This window comes from Oncorhynchus masou, chromosome 24 (genome assembly GCF_036934945.1).
Source record: "Oncorhynchus masou masou isolate Uvic2021 chromosome 24, UVic_Omas_1.1, whole genome shotgun sequence".
In the NCBI taxonomy this organism is placed as follows: domain Eukaryota; kingdom Metazoa; phylum Chordata; class Actinopteri; order Salmoniformes; family Salmonidae; genus Oncorhynchus; species Oncorhynchus masou.
In genome coordinates, this window is record NC_088235.1 from 25,276,141 (window position 1) to 25,302,503 (window position 26,363).

General features: G+C 43.6%; 1 protein-coding gene across 4 annotated transcripts in view; it reads left to right on the forward strand.

Annotated features, from left to right (window-relative positions):
* The window catches only part of LOC135511572 (protein tweety homolog 2-like), a 111,823-nt gene extending 86,224 nt beyond the window's left edge, over positions 1–25,599 (forward strand). For 3 of the 4 annotated variants that reach the window (XM_064933058.1, XM_064933056.1, XM_064933060.1), the window contains 10 exons: positions 7,209–7,281; positions 15,176–15,245; positions 15,402–15,457; positions 16,608–16,700; positions 16,793–16,885; positions 17,313–17,455; positions 22,152–22,352; positions 22,587–22,665; positions 24,023–24,049; positions 24,694–25,599. In XM_064933058.1, the coding sequence (XP_064789130.1) occupies positions 7,209–7,281; positions 15,176–15,245; positions 15,402–15,457; positions 16,608–16,700; positions 16,793–16,885; positions 17,313–17,455; positions 22,152–22,352; positions 22,587–22,665; positions 24,023–24,049; positions 24,694–24,774 (916 nt within the window). In that variant the 3' untranslated portion in view covers positions 24,775–25,599. The remainder of the gene's footprint in view (positions 1–7,208; positions 7,282–15,175; positions 15,246–15,401; positions 15,458–16,607; positions 16,701–16,792; positions 16,886–17,312; positions 17,456–22,151; positions 22,353–22,586; positions 22,666–24,022; positions 24,050–24,693) is intronic. The other variant, XM_064933059.1, reaches the window with a different exon arrangement.
* Positions 25,600–26,363: the final 764 nt, after the last annotated feature.

Below are 26,363 nucleotides of genomic sequence, written 5' to 3' on the forward strand. Positions count from 1 at the left end.
TGTTACTGTTCTGTTACTGTTCTGTCCCTGATCTGTTACTGTTCTGTCCCTGCTGCTGTTCTGTTACTGTTCTGTCCTTGTTACTGTTCTGTCCCTGCTACTGTTCTGTCCCTGCTACTGTTCTGTCCCTGTTACTGTTCTGTTACTGTTCTGTCCCTGATCTGTTACTGTTCTGTCCCTGCTGCTGTTCTGTTACTGTTCTGTCCTTGTTACTGTTCTGTTACTGTTTTGTCCCTGTTCTGTTACTGTTCTGTCCCTGCTACTGTTCTGTCCCTGTTACTGTTCTGTTACTGTTCTGTCCCTGATCTGTTACTGTTCTGTCCCTGCTGCTGTTCTGTTACTGTTCTGTCCCTGCTGCTGTTCTGTCCCTGTTACTGTTCTGTCCCGGTCACTGTTCTGTCACTGTTCTGTCACTGTTACTGTTCTGTCTGTTACTGTTCTGCCCCATAACTGTTCTGTCCGTGTTACTGTTCTGTCCCTGTAACTTCTGTTACTGTTCTGTCCTTGTTACTGTTCTGTCCCTGCTACTGTTCTGTCCCTGCTACTGTTCTGTCCCGGTCACTGTTCTGTCACTGTTCTGTCACTGTTACTGTTCTGTCTGTTACTGTTCTGTCTGTTACTGTTCTGCCCCATAACTGTTCTGTCCGTGTTACTGTTCTGTCCCTGTAACTTCTGTTACTGTTCTGTCCCTGTTACTTCTGTTACTGTTCTGTCCCTGTTCTGACTGTTACTGTTCTGCCCCGTAACTGTTCTGTTACTGTTATGTCCATGTTACTGTTCTGCCCCTGTTCTGTCTGTTACTGTTCTGCCCCGTAACTGTTCTGTTACTGTTATGTCCATGTTCCTGTTCTGTCTGTTACTGTTCTGCCCCGTAACTGTTCTGTTACTGTTTTGTCCCTGTTCTGTTACTGTTCTGTCCCTGCTACTGTTCTGTCCCTGTTACTGTTCTGTTACTGTTCTGTCCCTGATCTGTTACTGTTCTGTCCCTGCTGCTGTTCTGTTACTGTTCTGTCCTTGTTACTGTTCTGTTACTGTTTTGTCCCTGTTCTGTTACTGTTCTGTCCCTGCTACTGTTCTGTCCCTGTTACTGTTCTGTTACTGTTCTGTCCCTGATCTGTTACTGTTCTGTCCCTGCTGCTGTTCTGTTACTGTTCTGTCCCTGCTGCTGTTCTGTCCCTGTTACTGTTCTGTCCCGGTCACTGTTCTGTCACTGTTCTGTCACTGTTACTGTTCTGTCTGTTACTGTTCTGTCTGTTACTGTTCTGCCCCATAACTGTTCTGTCCGTGTTACTGTTCTGTCCCTGTAACTTCTGTTACTGTTCTGTCCTTGTTACTGTTCTGTCCCTGCTACTGTTCTGTCCCTGCTACTGTTCTGTCCCGGTCACTGTTCTGTCACTGTTCTGTCACTGTTACTGTTCTGTCTGTTACTGTTCTGTCTGTTACTGTTCTGCCCCATAACTGTTCTGTCCGTGTTACTGTTCTGTCCCTGTAACTTCTGTTACTGTTCTGTCCCTGTTACTTCTGTTACTGTTCTGTCCCTGTTCTGACTGTTACTGTTCTGCCCCGTAACTGTTCTGTTACTGTTATGTCCATGTTACTGTTCTGCCCCTGTTCTGTCTGTTACTGTTCTGCCCCGTAACTGTTCTGTTACTGTTATGTCCATGTTCCTGTTCTGTCTGTTACTGTTCTGCCCCGTAACTGTTCTGTTACTGTTATGTCCATGTTACCGTTCTGTTACTGTTACCGTTCTGTTACTGTCCCAGTTACTGTTCTGGCCCTGTTACCGTTCCGTCCCTGTTACTGTTCTCCTACTGTCCCTGTTACTGTTCTGTCCCTGTTACTGTTCTGCCTGTTACTGTTCTGTTCTGTTACTGTTCTGCCCCCGTTACTGTTCTGTTACTGTTCTGCCCCTGTTACTGGTTCTGTCTGTTACTCTTCTGCCCCATAACTGTTCTGCCCCTGTTACTGTTCTGTTACTGTTCTGTCCCTGTTACTGGTTCTGCCTGTTACTCTTCTGCCCCGTAACTGTTCTTCCCCTGTCACTGTTCTGTTACTATTCTGTCCTTGTTACTGTTCTGTTACTATTCTGTCCTTGTTACTGTTCTGCACCGTAACTGTTCTGCCCTTGTTCTGTCCCTGTTACTGTTCTGCCCCTGTTACTGTTCTGTTACTGTTCTGGCCCTGTTACTGTTCTGCCCCGTAACTGTTCTGCCCCGTAACTGTTCTGTTACTATTCTGTCCTTGTTACTGTTCTGTTGCTATTCTGTCCTTGTTACTGTTCTGCCCCGTAACTGTTCCGCCCCTGTTACTGTTCTGTTACTGTTCTGTCCCTGTTACTGTTCTGGCCCTGTTACTGTTCTGTCCTTGTTACTGTTCTGCCCCGTAACTCTTCTGCCCCTGTTACTGTTCTGTTACTGTTCTATCCCTGTTTCTGTTCTGTTACTGTTCTGGCCCTGTTACTGTTCTGTTACTGTTCTGCCCCGTAACTGTTCTGCCCCTGTTACTGTTCTGTTACTATTCTGTCCTTGTTACTGTTCTGTTACTATTCTGTCCTTGTTACTGTTCTGCACCGTAACTGTTCTGCCCCTGTTCTGTCCCTGTTACTGTTCTGTCCCTGTTACTGTTCTTCCCCGTAACTGTTCTGCCCCTGTTACTGTTCTGGCCCTGTTACTGTTCTGTCCCTGTTACTGTTCTGTTACTGTTCTGCCCCGTAACTGTTCTGCCCCTGTTACTGTTCTGTTACTATTCTGTCCTTGTTACTGTTCTGGTACTATTCTGTCCTTGTTACTGCTCTGCACCGTAACACTTCTGCCCCTGTTCTGTCCCTGTTACTGTTCTGTCCCTGTTAATGTTCTGCCTGTTACTGTTCTGCCCCGTAACTGTTCTGCCCCTGTTCTGTCCCTGTTACTGTTCTGTTCTGTTACTGTTCTATCCCTGTTTTTGTTCTGTTACTCTTCTGGCCCAGTTACTGTTCTGGCCCTGTTACTGTTCTGTCCTGTTACTGTTCTGCCCCGTAACTGTTTTGTTACTGTTCTATCCCTGTTACTGTTCTGGCCCGGTTACTGTTCTGTTACTGTTCTATCCCTGTTACTGTTCTGCCTGTTACTGTTCTGCCCCTGTTACTGTTCTGTTCTTGTTACTGTTCTGACCCTATTACTGTTCTGTCCCTGTTACTGTTCTGCCTGTTACTGTTCTGGCCCTGTTACTGTTCTGGCCCTGTTACTGTTCTGTTCCTGTTCTGGACCTGTCATTGTTCTGTTCCTGTTCTGGCCCTATTCTGTTACTGTTCTGTTACTGTTACTGACCTGGCCCTGTTACTGTTCTGTTACTGTTCTGTTCAGTTACTGTTCTGCCCCTGTTACTGTTCTGTTACTGTTCTGTTCAATTCTTTAAAGTATTGTTTGGGCTGTCGGTGGAATTGTCTGCTTGGAGATTTGCCATGCCCATTTCCAATAACCATACATTTGTGGTTGATTGAATTGACTTGGAATCGTGCCATAACTGCCATTTCAAGAACCAGCCCAGACTTCCTAGAGTGTTAATATACTGTAGCAAGTTAACATTTGACCTGTTTTATGGGTCTTAGATAATGAACATGAATTACAAATGCAGTTGACTGAAATATATATTTTCTTTTTTTACATTTCTGGTCTGGAATAGCTTGAATTATTTAGTTCTTCATGTGAAGCTGTTTCAAGCCTGGTGTAGGGGAGGGCAGAAGGGAGTGAGGGAGGAAGGTAGAGAATTTCACTGGACAATGTAGGTCTATGTTAATATCTAAGAAATACTAAATGTACACACAATCAGTTCAGTATCTATAGTCATCCATAATGATTTCCAGTATGAGTACCTCAGCTCTGTGCTGTACAGTGAGAGGGATTCCACATGGCACAGACACACATCATACACACACACATATCATACACAGACACACACCCACACATCATAACTTAACTGATAGATTAAAGTCTGCTTGAAAGAGCCGCTAACCTAGCTAAGCTGCTAATGTTAGCTATCAAGCAAACAAAGTTAGTCCCAGATGGGTTTTCCAGTGGAGCCCTCTTTGAGTGGAGAAGGAAATCAATCAATCAAATTTATTTATAATGCCCTTTTTACATCAGCTGATGTCACAAAGTGCTGTACAGAAATCCAGCCTAAAGCCCCAAACAGCAAGCAATGTGTCAGGACCCGGTTACGAACCCGGGTCTCCGGAGTGAGAAACAGTCGCTTAACCAACTGAGCCACGAATAGTCAGCAGAACCCAGAAGATGAGGCAGACACAGCAGTACTTGAGACGGTGTATTTAATAAAGTAAAAAGTGAAGTCCTTCAGGAAAACATGTAACTCCACAACCTCAAAAGGAATTCCACAAGAACAAGGTAATCCACAAGGTAATCCTCCAAGACAAAAAGGTAAATCCACAAGGTGGTAGGTAAAGCATAAAAAGCCTCAAAAGATACTCAAAAATAAATAAACAAGAACAAAAAAACAGAATTCCACAAGAGCGTCCACCGGGATCAACAAGAGTACACAGAATACTAGGGCTGGGTGCTAACATACAAACACAGAGCAAAGAACTGAGGGAAACTAAGGGTTTAAATACAATCAGGGAAACGAGGGACAGGTGCAAATAATAATGGGGATCAAGGGAAAGCAAAAGGTCAAAAAGCACAATGGGGGCATCTAGTGACCAAAAACCGGAACAACCCTGGCCAAATCCTGACAGACATAAAGAATGATAGTAAAAAGCTTTAAAGCACCTTAAATTAAATTTTGGGAAAAAAGTCCAACTCAGCTCCATCATTCATTGAATCATATGGCTCATTCATCACAAAACCAACTGATATTGTCAACTGCTTTATTTATTTTTCATTGGCAAGATTAGCAAACTTAGACATGACATACCAGCAACAAACGCTGACCCTAAACTTCCAAGTATATCTGACCTAATTATTTAAGGCAAGCATTGTAATTTGGAATTGTGAGTGTGGAAAATTATTGTTGTTTACCAAAAATGACAAGCCACTGGGGTCTGACAGTTTAGATGGAAAATTGCTGAGGATAATAGCGGACGATATTGCTACTCCTATTTGCCATATTTTCAATTCAAGCCTACTGGAAAAGGTGTGTCCTCAGGCCTGGAGGGAAGCTAAAGTCATTCCGCTACCTAAGAATAGTAGAGCCCCCTGTACTGGCTCAAATAACCGACCAATCAGCCTGTTACCAACTCTTAGTAAAATTTTGGAAAAAATTGTGTTTGCTCCTAATTACACACCGCAAACCAACAAATATTCTTTCCATCAACAACATAGGAATCACTACAAACTTATTGTATGACCTCTTATAGACTATATTAGGCCCAGCCTTTGGAACTTTTCCTAGATATGGCTACTATATTGTGATCAATACATCTGATGGATCTGGGTACTGCTTTCAAGCACGTTTCTGCAGCATTAGTAAAGATGTCATTAATACATGTTACTGCCTTAATTTTGCCAGACCCCAGGAAGTGTAGCTGCTGCTTTGGCAGGAGCTAATGGGGATCCATAATAAATACAAATACACACACGTCATACACACTCAGCATATATTAAGCATGTAACTCATCTTGGCCCTCTGTGCTCCCTGTCTCATCATGTCATACTATGTGTTATTTTGATGTCTTCACTATTATTCTACAATGTTGAAAATAGTAAAAATAAGGTGTTCTAAAACTTTTGACCGGTAGTGTACCTAGACACACACTATATATATGCACACAAACACACATGTTTTCACTGCACTACAAGTTTGTGGTCACATGGTGATGATGTAATTTCCTGAAGGCATTAGTTCATAAGTGGAGAGGGGCTGGATTGGAGTAAGTGGGAGGTCGGGAGGGGCAGAGAAATGCAATTCATATTGTCTGTCCATGGGGGGGATGGTTTGGAGGTAGCAGGCAGGATGCATGTCTCATTGCCTGCATCATGAAGTCGTAAAGAGGCTGTTATCGACTGGAGGACAACAGAGATGATGCCCCCTGACATCTGTTCACTACAGATATTTTGCAGTCTCTGGAGAGAGTACTTTTAAATGGCGAGGCAGAGTAACAGCCCTGACCTCACCATACAATATTATCACCTTACAGAGGGACTCACCATACCATATAATCACCATACTGAGAGACCATACCATATAATCACCATACTGAGAGACCATACCATACCATATAATCACCATACTGAGAGACCTCACCATACCATATTATCACCATACTGAGGGACCTCACCATGCCATATCACCATACTGAGGGACCTCACCATACCATATCACCATACTGAGAGACCTCACCATACCATATTATCACCATACTGAGGGACCTCACCATACCATATCACCATACTGAGGGACCTCACCATATTATCACCATACTGAGGGACTTCGCCATATTATCACCATACTGAGGGACCTCACCATACCATATCACCATACTGAGGGACCATACCATATTATCACCATACTGAGGGACCTCACCATATTATCACCATACTGAGGGACCTCACCATACCATATCACCATACTGAGGGACCTCACCATATTATCACCATACTGAGGGACCTCACCATATTATCACCATACTGAGGGACCATACCATATTATCACCATACTGAGGGACCATACCATATTATCACCATACTGAGGGACCATACCATATTATCACCATACTGAGGGACCTCACCATACCATATCACCATACTGAGAGACCTTACCATACCATATAATCACCATACTGAGAGACCTCACCATACCATATTATCACCATACTGAGGGACCTCACCATACCATATCACCATACTGAGGGACCTCACCATACCATATTATCACCATACTGAGGGACCTCACCATATTATCACCATACTGAGGGACCTCACCATACAATATTATCACCATACTGAGGGATCTCACCATACCATATTATCACCATACTAAGGAACCGATATGATATGTATTGCGCTTCGATGCTATGATTTTATTGCGATTTGATGTGCAAGATATTCCCCCATCACTAATGATGACATCATCATCTTTGATTATCACATCCTTGATGACTACACTATGACTATAGGAATTTGAAGAGTTCTAATGTTTGTTGGCCAGTGTTATAATTATTATAGTGTGTTATAAACAGTGTAATAATACCATACCGTTCTCTCTCTGTGTCCCTGCAGTATGATGGTGTTTGGGGTGCTGACATTGATCCTGAGCTGGGCGTCTCTGGGAGCTGACCTGGCCTCTGCTGTGGTGAGTGAATTTGACTCTGAGGCCTGTGTTCCAAATGGAACCCTATAGGGTGTCAAACATACAGCCGGATCCTGCCATCCAGAGCTACCCTCTGACGTTTGCTCTCCAGGAACAGGGTTGGGGTGAAAACCTACAGGATGTTTGCTCTCTAGGAACAGGGTTGGGGTGAAAACCTACAGGATGTTTGCTCTCCATGAACAGGGTTGGGGTGAAAACCTACAGGATGTTTGCTCTCTAGGAACAGGGTTGGGGTGAAAACCTACAGGACGTTTGCTCTCCAGGAACAGGGTTGGGGTGAAAACCTACAGGACGTTTGCTCTCCAGGAACAGGGTTGGGGTGAAAACCTACAGGACGTTTGCTCTCCGGGAACAGGGTTAGAGTGAACACCTACAGGACGATAGCTCTCCAGGAACAGGGTTAGAGTGAACACCTACCGGAGGGTAGCTCTCCAGGAACAGGGTTAGAGTGAAAACCTACCGGAGGGGGTAGCTCTCCAGGAACAGGGTTAGAGTGAAAACCTTCAGGAGGGGGTAGCTCTCCAGGAACAGGGTTAGAGTGAAAACCTTCAGGAGGGGGTAGCTCTCCAGGAACAGGGTTAGAGTGAAAACCTTCAGGAGGGGGTAGCTCTCCAGGAAAAGGGTTAGAGTGAAGACCTTCAGGAGGGGGTAGCTCTCCAGGAACAGGGTTAGAGTGAAAACCTTCAGGAGGGGATAGCTCTCCAGGAACAGGGTTAGAGTGAAAACCTACCGGAGGGGGTAGCTCTCCAGGAAAAGGGTTAGAGTGAAAACCTTCAGGAGGGGGTAGCTCTCCAGGAAAAGGGTTAGAGTGAAGACCTTCAGGAGGGGGTAGCTCTCCAGGAACAGGGTTGAAGTGAAAACCTACAGGAGGGGGTAGCTCTCCAGGAACAGGGTTCGAGTGAAAAATGTTCAGGAGGGGGTAGTTCTCCAGGAACAGGGTTAGAGTGAAAACCTACCGGAGGGGGTAGCTCTCCAGGAACAGGGTTAGAGTGAAAACCTTCAGGAGGGGGTAGCTCTCCAGGAAAAGGGTTAGAGTGAAGACCTTCAGGAGGGGATAGCTCTCCAGGAACAGGGTTGGAGTGAAAACCTACCGGAGGGGGTAGCTCTCCAGGAACAGGGTTAGAGTGAAAACCTTCAGGAGGGGGTAGCTCTCCAGGAACAGGGTTGGAGAGCCCTGATCTTTGGAATATGGCAGCATATGGAAACAACTCAGGACCATGTCCAACTGTTACTGTGCTAATCAATTCTCACCATGGCTGACAGCTAAGACAAATTGCCAAGAGGGTTCACTCTCAATTTGAAAGTCTTCTTGTAGAGTGTGTGTGTGAGTCTGTACTCTGAGAAATCACATGAAATAGTTTTCCGGCAGAAATCCTTAGGGATATGGCTTTATATGTGCTATGAATACGTATTCACAATGCATTAACATAAAGCCATATTGCTTTTACATAGACAAGTATAATTGCAAGTGTATAGTACTATCAAGATGGCACCGACAGGGAGGGCTGCCTCGCTTCTAGTTCGTAGCAAACTTTGCAGTATTTCGTTTTTTTTATGTATTATTTCTTGCATTGTTAGCCCAGAAAATGTTATGTGTTCTTACATACAGCCAGGAAGGACTGTTGGATATCAGTGCGGTGGTAACTCACCAGCACTACCAGCATTAGAACCAGGAATACAACTTTCCCGAAGCGGATCCTTTGTTCGCACCATCCAGAGCAATTGAACTGATTCCAAAGGCTGACCCAAAACAATGTTCAGTCCATGGATAATAAAGTTGACAATCTCAGGGAAAGGGTTTCTTTCCAGAGAAACATCATACAGGAACTCAAGTCCTTTTTTTCACCCAACCTAGTATACCTCACAATCAAATGCCATCCGTATAAAACGATTCTCTTTGGTTATTGTCATGGCCGTGTATATGCCTCCGCAAGACGATACCACGACGGCCCTCAAGGAACTTTACTGGACTTTATTCAAACTGGAAACCATATACATTATCATGATGCTGCATTTATTGTAGCTGGAGATTTTAATAAAGCAAATTTGAGGAAAAGGCTGCCTAAATTCTATCAGCATATCAATGCTAGTACTCGTGCTGCTTAAACACTCAACAATTGCTCCATTTTGCTCCTCCCTTCTTATATTCCGCAACAAAGCCTCCTTCACTCACGCCGCCAAACTTACCCTAGTAAAACTGACTATCCTACCGATCCTCGACTTCGGTGATGTCATCTACAAAATTGCCTCCAACACTCTACTCAGCAAACTGGATGCAGTTTATCACAGTGCCATTCGTTTTGTCACTAAAGCACCTTATACCACCCACCACTGCGACCTGTATGCTCTAGTCGGCTGGCCCTCGCTACATATTCGTCGCCAGACCCACTGGCTCCAGGTCATCTACAAGTCCATGCTAGGTAAAGCTCCGCCTTATCTCAGTTCACTGGTCACAATGGCAACACCCATCCGTAGCACGCGCTCCAGCAGGTGTATCTCACTGATCATCCCTAAAGCCAACACCTCATTTGGCCGCCTTTCGTTCCAGTACTCTGCTGCCTGTGACTGGAACGAATTGCAAAAATCCCTGAAGTTGGAGACTTTTATCTCCCTCACCAACTTCAAACATGTGCTATCTGAGCAGCTAATCGATCGCTGCAGCTGTACATAGTCTATCGGTAAATAGCCCACCCTTTTTCACCTACCTCATCCCCACACTGTTTTTATTTATTTACTTTTCTGCTCTTTTGCACACCAGTATCTCTACCTGTACATGACCATCTGATCATTTATCACTCCAGTGCTAATCTGCAAAATTGTAATTATTCGCCTACCTCCTCATGCCTTTTGCACATAATGTATATAGACTCCCCTTTCTTTGTACTGTGTTATTGACTTGTTAATTGTTTACTCCATGTGTAACTCTGTGTTGTCTGTTCACACTGCTATGCTTTATCTTGGCCAGGTCGCAGTTGCAAATGAGAACTTGTTCTCAACTAGCCTACCTGGTTAAATAAAGGTGAAATTAAAATAAAATAAATAGTCAGAAACTCCAACAGAAAGTACCCGTGCTAAGGACTATTCAACGCAGGTCTGACCCATCGGAATCCACACTTCAAGATTGTTTTGATCACATGGACTGGGATATGTTCCAGGTAGCCTCCGAGAATAATATTGATGAATACATTGAGACGGTGACTGAGTTTATCAGAAAGTGTATAAGAGATGTTGTACCCACTGTGACTGTTAAAACCTACCCTTGTTACGACAAATGAGTGAGGAGGTGTGGAGTCAGGCGCAGAGAGCAAAAGATGTGGGAAAAAACACGCTTGAATGTCCAGGAAAAATAACATGAACAAAAGTAGGAAAACAAATGATCAGAAATAATAACGGACAGCGCGAAACCCAAAATACAAACAAAATACACTCAAACACAAAACAGACGAACAAGCCCGCACGAAACAGAAGCGGGCTGAACAAACTATATATAACCCCACCCTAACAACCAAACAAGAAACAGGTGATACCAATCAGACAAAACCAAAGGAACACAGAACAACGGATCGGTGATAGCTAGTAGACCGGCGACGACGACTGCCGAGCGCCACCCGAAAAAGAAGGGGAGTCACCTTCGGTAATATTCGTGACAACCCTAACCAGAAACTGTGGATAGATGGTAGCATTCGCGCACAACTGAAAGCGCAAACCATCACATTTAACCATGGCAAGGTGACTGGGAATATGGCAAACAGAGTAGCCATTCCCCCTGCAAGGCAATCAAACAGGCAAAACATCAGTATAGAGACAAAGTGGAGTCTCAATTCAATGGCTCAGACACAAAACGTATGTGGCAGGGTCTACAGACAACCACGGACTACAAAAGGAAAACCAGCCACTTCGCGGACAACAACGTCTTGCTTCCAGACATTCTAAATATATTTGCCCACTTTGAGGATAGCACAGTGCCACTGACGTGGCCTGCTACCAAGGACTGTGGGCTCTCCTTCTTCGTGGGCGACGCGAGTAAGACATTTAAGCATGTCAACACTTGCCGGCCCAGACGGCATCACGAGCTGCGTCCTCAGAGCATGTGAAGACCAGCTGGCTGGTGTGTTAACGGACATATTCAATCTCTCCCTATACCAGTCTTCTGTCCCCACAAACTTCAAGATGGCCACCATTGTTCCTGTTTTCAAGAATGCAAAGGTAACCGAACTAAATGACTATCGCCCCGTAGCACTCACCTCTGTCATCATGAAGTGCTTTGAGAAGCTAGTCAAGGATCATATCACCTCCACCTTACCTGTCACCCTAGACCCACTTAGTTTTCTTACCACCCCAATAGGTCCACAGACAATGCAATCGGCATCACACTGCACACTGCCCTATTCCATATGGACAAGAGGAATACCTATGTAAGAATGCTGTTTGTTGACTAGCTCGGCATTCAACACCATAGTACCCTCCAAACTCGTCATTAAGCTCGAATGAAGAGAATGGAGAGGGCATTTTCTCAACCAACATTTCTTACCCCTTACTGCTGTCTGAAAAAAATGTGATTGGATGTCTGTCTTGAGTCAGATTCAACTCGGTATGACAAATACTGAGGAGAAGGAGTTGGAGACAGAAAAGAGGCTGCTGGAAAAGGAGAAAGAGCGAGTTTTTTGGACCCCTTTTGATTTCAATGAAACTTTCCATACGTATTTTCCCATGGTAGAAGTGGTCAGAATGCATTCAGGAGATAGAGGTGCTCAAAACTGACCCATTTTGCCTACACCACCCTATCATGACACATCCATGTCTTTATAACTGGAAAAGATACACAGTTGAGTTTGATATCATTTAAAAGCTTACAAACAGGGTTGTCAAATTACTTAGTCATTTCTTTACAATAAATTGTTATTTTCTAACCTTTAACGTCGATGATAGTTTCGTGTATCTTTAGATTAGACCCTATTTTACATCATCTTTAGATTAGACCATATTTTATGTCATCTTTAGATTACATCCTATTTTACATCATCTTTAGATTAGACACTATTTTACATCATCTTTAGATTAGACCCTATTTTACGTCATCTTTAGATTAGACCCTATTTTACATCATTTTTAGATTAGACCCTATTTTACATCATTTTTAGATAAGACCCTATTTTACATCATCTTTAGATTAGACCCTGTTTTACATCATTTTTAGATAAGACCCTATTTTACATCATTTTTAGATTAGACACTATTTTAAGTCATCTTTAGATTAGACCCTGTTTTCCGTCATCTTTAGATTAGACACTATTTTACGTCATCTTTAGATTAGACACTATTTTACGTCATCTTTAGATTAGACACTATTTTACGTCATCTTTAGATTAGACCCTATTTTACGTCATCTTTAGATTAGACCCTATTTTACGTCATCTTTAGATTAGACACTATTTTACGTCATCTTTAGATTAGACACTATTTTACGTCATCTTTAGATTAGACCCTATTTTACGTCATCTTTAGATTAGACACTATTTTACGTCATCTTTAGATTAGACACTATTTTACATCATCTGATATGTTTGTGTTGCAACTCAATATTAGGAAGGTGTTCTTCATGTTTTGTGTTGACTGTGTATAGTTAACCAGATCTGTCATCATCATTATACAACCAACTAGTCAATGATGTTCTGTCAGGGATTATGAAACGAATGATGATGTTTCTATCCTGGAGCATCTGAGTGCATGTGAATGATCTGTGTCTATCTTGGAGCATCTGAATGCATGTGAATTCTCTGTTTCTATCTTGGAGCATCTGAATGCATGTGAATCTATGTTTCTATCTTGGAGCATCTGAATGCATGTGAATCTATGTTCCTATCTTGAAACATCTGAATGCTTGTGAATCATTCTATCCTTGAGCATCTGAATACATGTGAATCTCTGTTTCTAACTTGGAGCATCCGAATGCATTTAAATCTCTGTTCTTAGTACAGGAAGAGAGGTATTTCAATTGCATAGATGCTGCTGATTCACCACACGCTTAAGGCTCGTCGTGTTCCCTTTTTCTTCAGTTTGTTTGTTGTCGTTGTCGCCACCCCTGATTTGACTTGGGGCTGTGGATCATGGAAAGTTGTCCCCCCCCTCGTTTTGACTTGGGGCTGTGGATCATGGAAAGAGTTCTCCCCCCCCTCGTTTTGACTTGGGGCTGTGGATCATGGAAAGTTGTCCCCCCCCTCGTTTTGACTTGGGGCTGTGGATCATGGAAAGTTGTCCCCCCCCTCAATTTGACTTGGGGCTGTGGATCATGGAGAGTTGTTCCCCCGCTCGTTTTGACTTGGGGCTGTGGATCATGGAAAGAGTCCCCCCCCCCTCGTTTTGACTTGGGGCTGTGGATCATGGAAAGAGTTCCCCCCCTCGTTTTGACTTGGGGCTGTGGATCATGGAAAGTTGTCCCCCCCTCGTTTTGACTTGGGGCTGTGGATCATGGAAAGTTGTCCCCCCCCTCGTTTTGACTTGGGGCTGTGGATCATGGAGAGTTGTTCCCCCGCTCGTTTTGACTTGGGGCTGTGGATCATGGAAAGAGTCCCCCCCCTCGTTTTGACTTGGGGCTGTGGATCATGGAAAGTTGTCCCCCCCCTCGTTTTGACTTGGGGCTGTGGATCATAGAAAGTTGTTCCCCCCCTGTTTTGACTTGGGGCTGTGGATCATGGAAAGTTGTTCCCCCCCTGTTTTGACTTGGTGCTGTGGATCATGGATAATGCATAGTGTATAAGCCAGAGGGGTTAGCTGCAGGCAACAACAGAACGGAAAGATTCCATGTCAATAGTTGTAGTTGAGACTTAATTGCTGGGTTTGATTACACACACACACGTCCACACACACACACACACACACACACACACACACACACACACACACACACACACACACACACACACACACACACACACACACACTCTGTATCTGGCCTAAAAGCACAGCCCTGGTTTGTTTGGAGGTAAACCGAGGTCAGGATGTTTGGAACAAATCACAGGGTGTTCTGTGGTGTACCACTTATAGATTCCTTTCATCTTCCTTATCTTGGGTTAGAACAGTGCATTGATGATGGATATGTAACATGTCAGAGTAGGAGTGCTGATCTAGGATCAGCCTTTTAGTGTGTACTCTATTACTCTGTGCCTGGGAGCTAACATTCTCACACCTGACAATGGCAAGATAGATAATTACTAATGTACATTAACAATTAGGCTGCTAGGGTTGCTACTGTCAACACAGTGGATTAGCCACCATTAACCTTGTGTGGGTGGGTGGGTGTGGGTGGATGGTGACTGCCAGAATAATCATCCAGGACCATAATAAAGGACAGGTGTGGTGCTTACCAATAAACCAACAGTAACTGGTAGTCACTACGGTGTGACAGAGATTGCATTGTATTGAGGAAGCAGCAATCTCATTAGAAAGCCCAGTTAAATGAGCTGTGTGTGTGTTGCTGTTGTTGGGATATTGTTGTGATGCTTTAATGAAGGGAGACTGCTGCCATTTGAAGGGGGAAAAACACTGACATTTGCAAGATAGCTGCAGCTTCACGGCTTCAGGCCGGGGCACATAATAAATTAATGCATAATGAATTCCTTCACAAGAATAATTATAGTTGGAGCAGAGCAGCCGGTATGAAGGACACACACACACACACACACACACAAAATATTCTTTATGGAACAATGTACTCACAAACAGAGGCTCATTAGTTGAACCTGTATATATTCTTATTAAATCCAAGAGTTATTTAGCATTCAGCGAACAGTTTGTTTGTGCGCGTGTGTGTGGCGTGCATACATGTGTTTTTAAAATCTACTTTGACAATAGTTTAGCCTTTTCTTCTTATGTTCAGAGCACCAGTGACTTCTGTGTGACCCCAGACAAGTTCATCATGAATCAGACCAAGGACCTAATCAGTTCTGGTGAGTTAAAGACAAATTATGCTGTTAATGTCACTTTGATGAAGCTGTAATTTCAAGATGATTTAAACCCACCTCTGGCTGTAATCACATTCTACTTAAAGAGATGTTATTGCTGAGTCTTTCTGACTTGTTGTTGGTGTCTCCTGTTCTCTGCAGAGATAGTGCATTACTACCTGTACTGCAGCCAGGCCCTCCCCAACCCATTCCAGCAGGTACTACTCATCAGCACCAACACCGGTTCAATGATACCTGTTTTGACCTCTGTCTCCCTGTTTCTCTCTCTCTTTTCCCTCCCTCCCTCCCTCCCTCCCTCCCTCCCTCCCTCCCTCCCTCCCTCCCTCCCTCTCTCTCTCATGGGGTTCAATAAGGTCTCTAAGCCTCTCAGGAGGAGAGGAGGAGGTTTTTAGGTCAGGGTGTCAGGCAGTGAGAGGCAGTGGGTAGTCTTTCTCTCTCCAGCCTCAGCTAGCTCCCTAACCCAGTGGACTTCAGCTCCTATTATGCTGTGTTTGTAGACATGCCCCTCAGGATCAATGCGCTGTGCTTGTAGACATGATGCCCCTAAGGATCAATGGAATGCAGTAACAGAGTGCAGGTAAGCGTGACCCAGTCTGATAACCAACTCAGTCAGAACACACATGAGCACAGAGATCGCTCACTGAGACACACACACACACACACACACACACACACACACACACACACACACACACACACTTCCCTGACTCCTTTGTCCCAGATATTTCCAGCCTATCTGTAAATTGCAACATTGTATATTTTGTAATACATTGAAGCACCTTAACATGTTATCTATTCAAGAGCATTAAACCAGTCAGTACTGTATATTCAGCTATGCCAGCCTGCCCTTGTACCTCACTACGGTTCTTTAAGTGAGTTATTGGATCGTAGACATGCTACCGAGACAAAATGACAATGTTAGATGGCAGGAGATACATGATGGCTGCTGCTATGGTTGCTGGTTTGGGGTAGTTCAATAACGGACTGTCTGTGTCAGTGTGCACTTACTGCACCAGTCTATTTTGTAATGGTTGGGAACACTGTTTTGATTTAGATGTTGTTTGATGATTTAGATGTTTGAGTCATACCGTTCACACTACAGCCAGCATTTTTTAGATCCATTTTAGGGCTACATTCATGAGGTTCCCAGTCTACTGGCTGTTCTGGGGTGGAGCACGCAGAGTAGACTGACCAGATTCTGGTGGAGGACGGACTTGCTGTTAATGATTGGGCTTTTGTTGCCCTCTGCTGGACTAAAGCTAAACTGCCAAGCCCACTAATGTATGATAATTAATACATCCATAGGTTGACATGTTGTTTTGTGTGTGTGTGTGTGTGTGTTTGCAGTCTCTGACCATCTTCCAGAGGTCTCTGACCACCATGCAGATACAGATACACGGCCTGCTGCAGTTCGCTGTGCCTCTCTTCCCAACCGCAGAGGTCAGTGTTTCATTTTCCTGTGGTATAGTGAGACCGTCCGTGTAAGCATTGAATGTTATGTGTACTGAGTACTACACTTGTCTTTTTCACAGAGAGACCTACTGGGCATTCAGCACCTACTCAACTCATCAGAGGCTAGCCTCCACCAGCTAACTGCCCTACTGGACTGTAGAGGACTCAACAAGGTGCAGTCACATAGACAGACATGTTTACATCGTTGGGTAGTACACACAGTAGTACACTACTGGTTACCAATGCATGGCAGCACTGACAATGTATCTAGTTCTACAGGATGGTGACTCTACTGTGTAAATATGCAATGCCAGGATTGTGGGTTTGATTCTCAGGGCCACCCAAGTCCCTTTGGGGAAAAATAACATTCTGCTAAATGGCATTTATTATTGTTATTATATGATATAATATATACATTTACATTTACATTTAAGTCATTTAGCAGACGCTCTTATCCAGAGCGACTTACAAATTGGTGAATTCACCTTCATATACACAACATGTCGCAGATAGACTGGGAACATTGTCTGCGCTCTGCTAATGTGTGTGTGTGTGTGTGTGTGTGTGTGTGTGTGTGTGTTTTCTTTGTCCACACTGTAGGACTACCTGGATGCCCTGATCGGTGTGTGTTATGATGGGGTAGAGGGCCTGCTCTACCTCTGCCTCTTCTCCATCCTGGCAATTTGTGCCTTCTGTGCCATGCTGTGTGCCATCCCCCGGGCATGGACACATATCACCAGCAGGTCAGGAGGTGCCCTCCCACTGAGTCTCTTTCATTACATTTACATGACATTTTAGTCATTTAGCAGACACTCTTATCCAGAGCATTGTACAATCAATGCATTCAAATAAATGAGGTAAAACAACCACTATCACGATCATAATCACCAGGAGAGTAAACCAGAGCTCGTAAGAATCAGTCACTCACTTTCTATTTATCACCCTTTTATAGAACCAGAATGTATATACAGTTGAAGAAGGAAGTTTACATACACTTAGGTTGGAGTCATTAAAACTCGTTTTTCAACCACTCCACAAATTTCTTGTTAACAAACTATAGTTTTGGCAAGTCAGTCAGGCAAGACATCTACTCTGTGCATGACACAAGTCATTTTTCCAACAGTTGTTTACAGACAGATTATTTAACTTATAATTGACTGTATCACAATTCCAGTGGGTCAGAAGTTTACATACACTAAGTTGACTGTTCCTTTAAACAGCTTGGAAAATTCCAGAAAATTATGTCATGGCTTTAGAAGCTTCATGTAGGCTAATTGACATAATTTTGAGTCAATAGGAGGTGTACCTGTGGGTGTATTTCAAGGCCTACCTTCAAACTCAGTGCCTCTTTGCTTGACATCATGGGAAAATCAAAAGACATCAGCAAAGACCTCAGAAAGAAATTGTTGACCTCCACAAGTCTGGTTCATCCTTGGGAGCAATTTCCAAACACCTTAAGGTACCACGTTCATCTGTACAAACAATAGTACGCAAGTATAAACACCATGGGACCACTCAGCCGTCATACCACTCAGGAAGGAGACGCCTTCTGTCTCCTAGAGATTAACATAATTTGGTGTGAAAGGTGCAAATCAATCCCAGAACAACAGCAAAGGACCTTGTGAAGAAGCTGGAGGAAACGGGTTCAAAAAAATCTGTTTCCACAGTAAAACAAGGCTTATATCTCCATAACCTGAAAGAGCTCTCAGCAAGGAAGAAGCCACTGCTCCAAAACCGCCATAAAAAAGCTACACTACGGTTTGCAACTGCACATGGGGACAAAGATGGTACTTTTTGGAGAAATGTCCTCTGGTCTGATGGAACAAAAATATAACTGTTTGGCCAAAATAACCATTGTTATGTTTGGAGGAAAAAGGTGGAGGCTTGCAAGCCGAATACCACCATCCCAAGCACGAGGGTCACAGCATCATGTTGTGGGGTTGCTTTGTTGCAGGAGGGACTGGTGCACTTCACAAAATAGATGGCTTCATGAGGAAGGAAAATTTGGTGGACATATTGAAGCAACATCTCAAGATATCAGTCAGGAAGTTGAAACTTGGCTGCAAATGGGTCTTCCAAATGGACAATGACCCCAAGCATACTTCCAAAGTTGTGGCAAAATGGCTTAAGGACAACAAAGTCAAGGTATTGGAGTGACCATCACGAAGCCCTGACCTCAATCCTATAGCAAAGTTGTGGGCAAAACTGAAAAAGCGTGTGCGAGCAAGGAGGCGTACAAACCTGACTCGGTTACACCAGCTCTGTCAGGAATGGGCCAAAATTCACCCAACTTATTGTTTGGAAGCTTGTGGAAGGCTACCCAAAACGTTTGACCCACGTTAAACAGTTTAAAGGCAATGCTACCAAATACTGAGTGAATGTTAACTTTTGACCCACTGGGAATGTGATGAAAGAAATAAAAGCTGAAATAAATCATTCTCTCTACTATTATTCTGACATTTCACATTCTTAAATTAAAGTGGTGATCCTAACTGACCCAAGACAGGGAATCTTTACTAGGATTAAATGTCAGGAATTGTGAAAAACTGAGTTTAAATGTATTTGGCTATGGCAAGAACAGCTCAAATAAGCAAAAAGGAACTACAGTCCATCATTACTTTAAGACTTGAAGGACAGTTAATACGGAAAACTTCAAGAACATTCAACGTTTCTTCAAGTGCAGTCGCAATTGGACCACCACAGGAATGGGAGACCCAGAGTTACCTCTGCTGCAGAGGATACGTTCATTAGAGTTACCAGCCTCAGAAATGGCAGCCCAAATAAATGCTTCACAGAGTTCAAGTAACAGACACATCTCAACATCAACTGTTCAGAGGAGACTGTGTGAATCTGGCCTTCATGGTCAAATTGCTGCAAAGAAACCACTACTAAAGGACACCAATAAAAAGAAGAGACTTTCTTGGGCCAAGAAACACAAGCAATGGACATTAAACCAGTGGAAATGTGTCCTTTGGTCTGGAATCCAAATTGGAGATGTTTGGTTTCAGATGCCGTGTCTTTGTGAGACGTGGTGTGGGTGTGTGGATGATCTCCGCATGTGTTTTTCCCACCATAAAGCATGGAGGAGGAGGTGTAATGGTGTGGGGGTGCTTTGCTGGCGACACTGTTAGTGATTTATTTAGAATTCAAGGCACACCCATGGCTACAACAGCATTCTGCAACGATACACCATCCCATCTGTTTTGCGCTTAGTGGGACTATCATTTGTTTTTCAACAGGACAATGACTCAACACACCTCCTGGCTGTGTAAGGCCTATTTGACCAAGAAGGAGAGTGATGGAGTGCTGCATCAGATGACCTAGCCTCCACAATCCCCCGACCTCAACCAAATTGAGATGGTTTGGGATGAGTCGGACCACAGAGTGATGGAAAAGCAGCCAACAAGTGCTCAGCATATGTGGGAACTCCAAGACAGTTGGAAAAGCATTCCAGGTGAAGCCGGTTGAGAGAATTCCAAGAATCTGCAATGCTGTCATCAAGGCAAAGGGTGGCTATTTTAAGTATCGAAAAACCCTTTGACCGGTTGTGTGTGTTATATATATAAATACTACCGTTTGAGGTCGCTTTGAAGTGTCCTTGTTTTCCATGAAAATATACATGAAATGAGTCGCAAAATGAATAGGAAATATAGTCAAGACGTTGACAAGGTTATAAATAATGATTTTTAATTGATATTATAATTGTGTCCTTCAAACTTTGCTTTCGTCAAAGAATCCTCAATTTGCAGCAATTACAGCCTTGCAGACCTTTGGCATTCTTCTTGTCAATTTGTTGAGGTCATCTGAAGAGATTTCACCGCATGCTTCCTGAAGCACCTCCCACAAGTTGGACTGGCTTGATGGGCATTTCTTATGTACCATGCAGTCAAGCTGCTCCCACAACAGCTCAATAGGGTTGATATCCGGTGACTGTGCTGGCTACTCCATTATAGACAGAATACCAGCTGACTGCTTCTTCCCTAAATAGTTATTGCATAGTTTGGAGCTGTGCTTTGGGTCATTGTCCTGTTGTAGGAGGAAATTGGCTCCAATTAAGCTCCTTCCTCATGGTATGGCATGGCGTTGCAAAATGGAATGATAGCATTCCTTCTTCAAGGTCCCGTTTACCACAACCAAAGTACCCCGAGACATTCACATTGCCTCCACCATGCTTGACAGATGACGTCAAGCACTCCTCCAGCATCTTTTCATTTTTTCTGCGTCTCACGAATGTTCTTTGTGATCGTCTTTTTCGATTTGTCTGTCCGTAACACTTTTTTCCAATCTTCCTCTGTCCAGTGTCTGTGTTCTTTTGCCCATCTTTTGTTTTTATTGCCCAGTCTGAGATATGGCTTTTTCTTTGCAACTTTGCCTAGAAGGCCAGCATCCCGGAGTTGCCTCTTCACTGTTGACGTCGAGACTGGTGTTTTGCGGGTACTATTTAATGAGCTGCCAGTTGAGGACTTATGAGGCGTCTGTTTCTCAAACTAGACACTCTAATGTACTTGTCCTCTTGCTCAGTTGTGCACCGGGGCTTCCCACTCCTCTTTCTATTCTGGTTAGAGCCAGTTTGCGCTGTTCTGTGAATGGAGTAGTACACAGCATTGTACGAGATCTTCAGTTTCTTGGCAATTTCTCACATGGAATAGCCTTCATTTCTCAGAACAAGAATAGACAGATGAGTTTCAGAATAAAATGCTTTGTTTCTGGCTATTTTGAACATGTTACCAAACCCACAAATGCTGATGCTCCAGATACTAAATTAGTCTAAAGAAGGCCAGTTTTATTGCTTCTTTAATCAGAACAACATTTTTCAGCTGTGCTAACATAATTTCAAAAGGGTTTATTAATGATCATTTAGCCTTCTAAAATTCTATACTTGGATTAGCTAACACAACGTGCCATTGGAACACAGGAGTGATTGTTGCTGATAATGGGCCTTTGTAGATATTCCATAAGAAAATCAGCCGTTTCCAGCTATAATGGTCATTTAAAACATTAACAATGTCTACTCTGTATTTCTGATCAATTTTACGTTATTTTAATGGATGAAAAATGGCAACGTTGGCAACGGTTACAGCCTCGAGTCTTCTTGTGTATGACGCTACAAGCTTGGCACTGCTTTATTTTGGGAGTTTCTCCCATTCTTCTCTGCAGATCCTCTCAAGCTTTGTCAGGCTGGATGGGGTCACTGCACAGCTATTATCTTCTCTCCAGAGATGCTAGATCAGGTTCAAGTCCAGGCTCTGGCTGGGCCACTCAAGGACATTCATAGACTTGTCCCGAAACCACTTCTCTTTATCTTGGCTGTGTGCTTAGGGCCGTATATATACATATAGAACCAGTGTGTACAGTACATCCGTTGTGTTTATACTGTATGTACACCTCACAAGTCACTAAATAATCTATGTTGCTTGACTCCACCCTTCTTCTCTCCAGGGAGCGTGATTATGACGATATAGACGAGGGTGACCCGTTTAACCCTCAGGCCAGACGCATGACGACCCACGACTCCAACCATGCCACCAACATGCACAGCTTCTGCAGCTACAGCAGCAGTGTGGGCAGCCAGAGCAGCCTTCACCCGCCTGCCGCCCAGGCTGCCCAGACTGTGTCCAACGCTCCCGTCTCAGAGTACATGTGAGTCCAGCCCTGGCCTGGTTTTGACTGTATGGTAATGCACAGTCTAGTATGCTATACGTATGAACATACTGAAGCTAAAGTAAAGCTAACTGTAAACTGTAAGGATCATGCTCGCTAAGAAGGCATACTGGCCCAGATTGATATGTTACTGGCTAGATTTTTGGTGATTGGGAATGTTTCTTTAGCAGATGCTTTATCTCTCTCTCTCTCCCTCTCTTTCTCCCTCCTTAGGAACCAGTCAGCGTTGTTCGGGGGAAACCCGCGGTACGAGAACGTTCCTCTGATCGGGAGAGGCTCTCCGCCCCCCTCGGTGCGTTGGGTCCCAGAGGCCAAGTCCTTTTTATGATGTCACTCATGGTTGGGGTCAATTCCAATGAGGAGAATTGAAATGTACATTTCAGAATGCTTCCTGAATTGACTAAATTGAAATTGAATTGACCCCAACCCGGATGCCACTCTCCCACATACTATCAAGTTAATCAGCATTGTAATACTGATCTTTCTCTCACCACCATTTCTGTTATGTTATTTAATTCTGATTCAGTGACCCGCTAGGACTTTTTTTTGCATCTATTTTCTGTTTGTAGTGTCAACTCTGGTAAAGAGTTCCCCCATATGATGCTCTACATGATGCCTTCCTTAACTTGCTCAAGTCAGTGTTACTTTGAAGTTGTTTAAATGGTTGTTGTAGTTGGTTTCTCACGAGTTATGAAGTGACAGTTTTTCACAAGATATGACATCCACATGATAACATATTTCCAGTTAGGATTTTGATCATGATCATCAGTTTGATCAGATATCAAATCAAAGTTTGATTAGGGACGTATCAGAGAGAACTCTGCTAACGTTGTGCCTTTACCTGTCTGTCTAACATAGGTGTAGATTGTGACTCTTTACAGAGGGAATAGTACAGTGAGTTTAACATAGGTATACTGTAGTGTACATGTTCATGCATTTAAGATGAGATGGAAGCGTGTTATTTAGACCAATGCCCAGGGGAAGATCTCATAAGGTGTCAGTCCATAGTTGGTAACTTTGCTTCTCTCTAAAGGTCAGTCTCTCTCTCTCTCTTTCTCTCTCTCTCTCTCTCTCTCTCTCTCTCTCTCTGTCTCTGGTCCTCATGATAAATGCACCTTGTAATGGCAGCTATTTAGATCAATTATCCTCTCCTGTCTCCTGTCAAAGGCCTGCTGTGCCTAATGGAATTTCATGAAGAAATTCTTATGCATCGCATATATTATGGGTTTCTGAGCCTGTTTACATCTACTGTAGCTGCCTGCCATCCTTCCCATGGGAAGATGTATTTGTAGTTGACTGAATGTAAGGTTTATTACCTTAGACTAATGCTGAGTCCCAAATGGCACCCATATGGCTCCTGTCAAAAGCAGTGGACTATATAGGGAATAGGGGTCCATTTGGGATGCATCATTGAGTTTTATACCGTATCTACCTCGGTGTTTTATCTCTCTACTACCAGTCTCTAGCCAAGAAGCTGTGATGATCTCACTGTTAATGTCATGTGGTGTCCTCTGGACATACCTACCTTCTACGGGGCTTGGACTCTACTTTTTCAGCTAACAGCTTCTTTTATATTGTTTATTTGTCTGTTCGTTGTTTATATGTTTGTTTGTATTTGATTTCTTTCTTTTTTTTATCAACTTTTGGAGGTATACACTCAGCAATTTAGAAACGGAGTAAGTTGTTTTCTGCTCCTCTTTGGACCTCTCTGTTGTCTGAAGGATAAGATAGACTCCCAGTTGCTTTTCCCCCTGCCTTCGTTTCAAATCATAAAATGTTAATTCATCTCCATTTTCATTTCGGTACTGCATTTTCTATTTCACATCTGGCATGGCTTTGAACTACCAACCTTACTGTTCAGGACATCATCATCATCATGACATCATTATCATCACCGTCATCATTCCAGTTGTATGTTTGACCCAGTCAGGTCGGTCTCCCCCCGCTGATGGGATTGTGGTGGTGTCACCTATCCTCACATCTCCCTGGGTTGGGACATTCAGAGACAGATTGGCAGTCCTATGTGTGCATGGCGTAAACCTTCCCTTCCCGGTATTCCCCCTGTTTCACCTACTGTCTGAGAAGGCTTGGTCCATAAGGAGGGGCCTACGGTGTTGTCTGACTCCCAGTCCCCTCAACTGTTTTGTTAGAATGCTTGCATTAGGCACCCTATTGTCTTCCCTACCTCCCCTTTCTTCCTGTCGAGCTGGCTAAATACTGTTCTGAAAGAGTCCTGTGTTCTTCTATACTGTTGCCATTCTCTATACGTTACCTGGTGTTGTCTCTAATTGTGTGTCCTGTGACATTCTGTTTCCCACAGTACTCCCCCAGCATGAGGGCTACATACCTGTCCATGACTGAGGACCAGATCAGACACTTTGGGAATGATTTCCAGGCATAGAGCTGCTCCTCCCACCCTCCTCCTCTTTAATCTCTGCCATCTCCAAGAGGGTTCTCAAACAGGCAAACACACATACACACACAACTACTCCAGCAGTGTGTGACTTTGTGGCTGCTACACGGACCCACTTCTCGTCCAACTCACTGGACTGGACCAAGGCCTGATATGAGGAAAGGTGTGACACACACAGTTGTCCCATCCCAAACCCCAGAGCCCAGTGTCTATGTCTTAGTCACCATGACTCCAGCCCATAGCATTAGAATGATTCTATTATGTGATTCTATTCAATCTATTTCAGTTGTCCCTTGCTGTCTCCAGAGAATGCAGCAATGTAAAGCCCTACTATTCCACTTCCACATTGCATGTTGTGTCCACTGTCTGAAGGTGTAGTCAAAAGAAATTCTGCCGAAGTTCTCTTGGAAATAACACTGAACTTTTCTAATAGCTTTAGATTGAAATATTTTGGTTTGTCTGCAGCATTTGTTTTAGGCAAGACCTTTGAAAATGTAAGATAGAGAAATGATATATATTTTTTATTTTCATTTAATTTGACCTATAACATCAAACTTACAACATGTCCTTAGGCCACAAATTCAGTATGTGAGTCCTCATATTTCCCAGCTCTTTGTGTAGTAGTAGTGTTGAAAAAAAATGGTAAAATGGAAATTGTCATAATAATGATTTATTTTAAAAACGCTAGCTTGATTCATTCACTCTGACGAGACAATAGCAACTTTTACAGGAAATTGCTTTTATAATGATCTATTGTTCAGATACTAATGATATGATTAGTCTATTTTGAAATTAAACTTCTTCTAAAACATATGTTAAGAATGGAAGCATGTTTTTGTGCCTATAACCACTCCCTATTCACCTAAACAGATGTTCTATAATAGCAGTCTATGACTGTTAACTCAAAAGGAGGGACCATACTATGACTGTTGATACCTGATACTCCAACCCATTTGTATTTGATGAAATTGGCCAAGAACAAGTACATCAGAAATGACATTCACACTCTTAGAACTGGAAAGTGTCTACTATCAAAGGGTCCTCCCTTTTCCTACACGGCTACAAACGACACATACTGTATATGCCATAATAGTAGTTATATGTTTCCACATACACCTCAGACCTAAACATTGTGAAGCACAAACCTAACCCTGACTGTATGGTAGGGCCTGGGATAGTGGCCCTACACCATGCCCTCTCTACACCATGCCCTCCCTACACCATGCCCTCTCTACACCATGCCCTCTCTACACCATGCCCTCCCTACACCATGCCCTCCCTACACCATGCCCTCCCTACACCATGCCCTCTCTACACCATGCCCTCTCTACACCATGCCCTCTCTACACCATGCCCTCTCTACACCATGCCCTCTCTACACCATGCCCTCTCTACACCATGCCCTCTCTACACCATGCCCTCTCTACACCATGCCCTCTCTACACCATGCCCTCTCTACACCATGCCCTCTCTACACCATGCCCTCTCTACACCATGCCCTCTCTACACCATGCCCTCTCTACACCATGCCCTCTCTACACCATGCCCTCTCTACACCATGCCCTCTCTACACCATG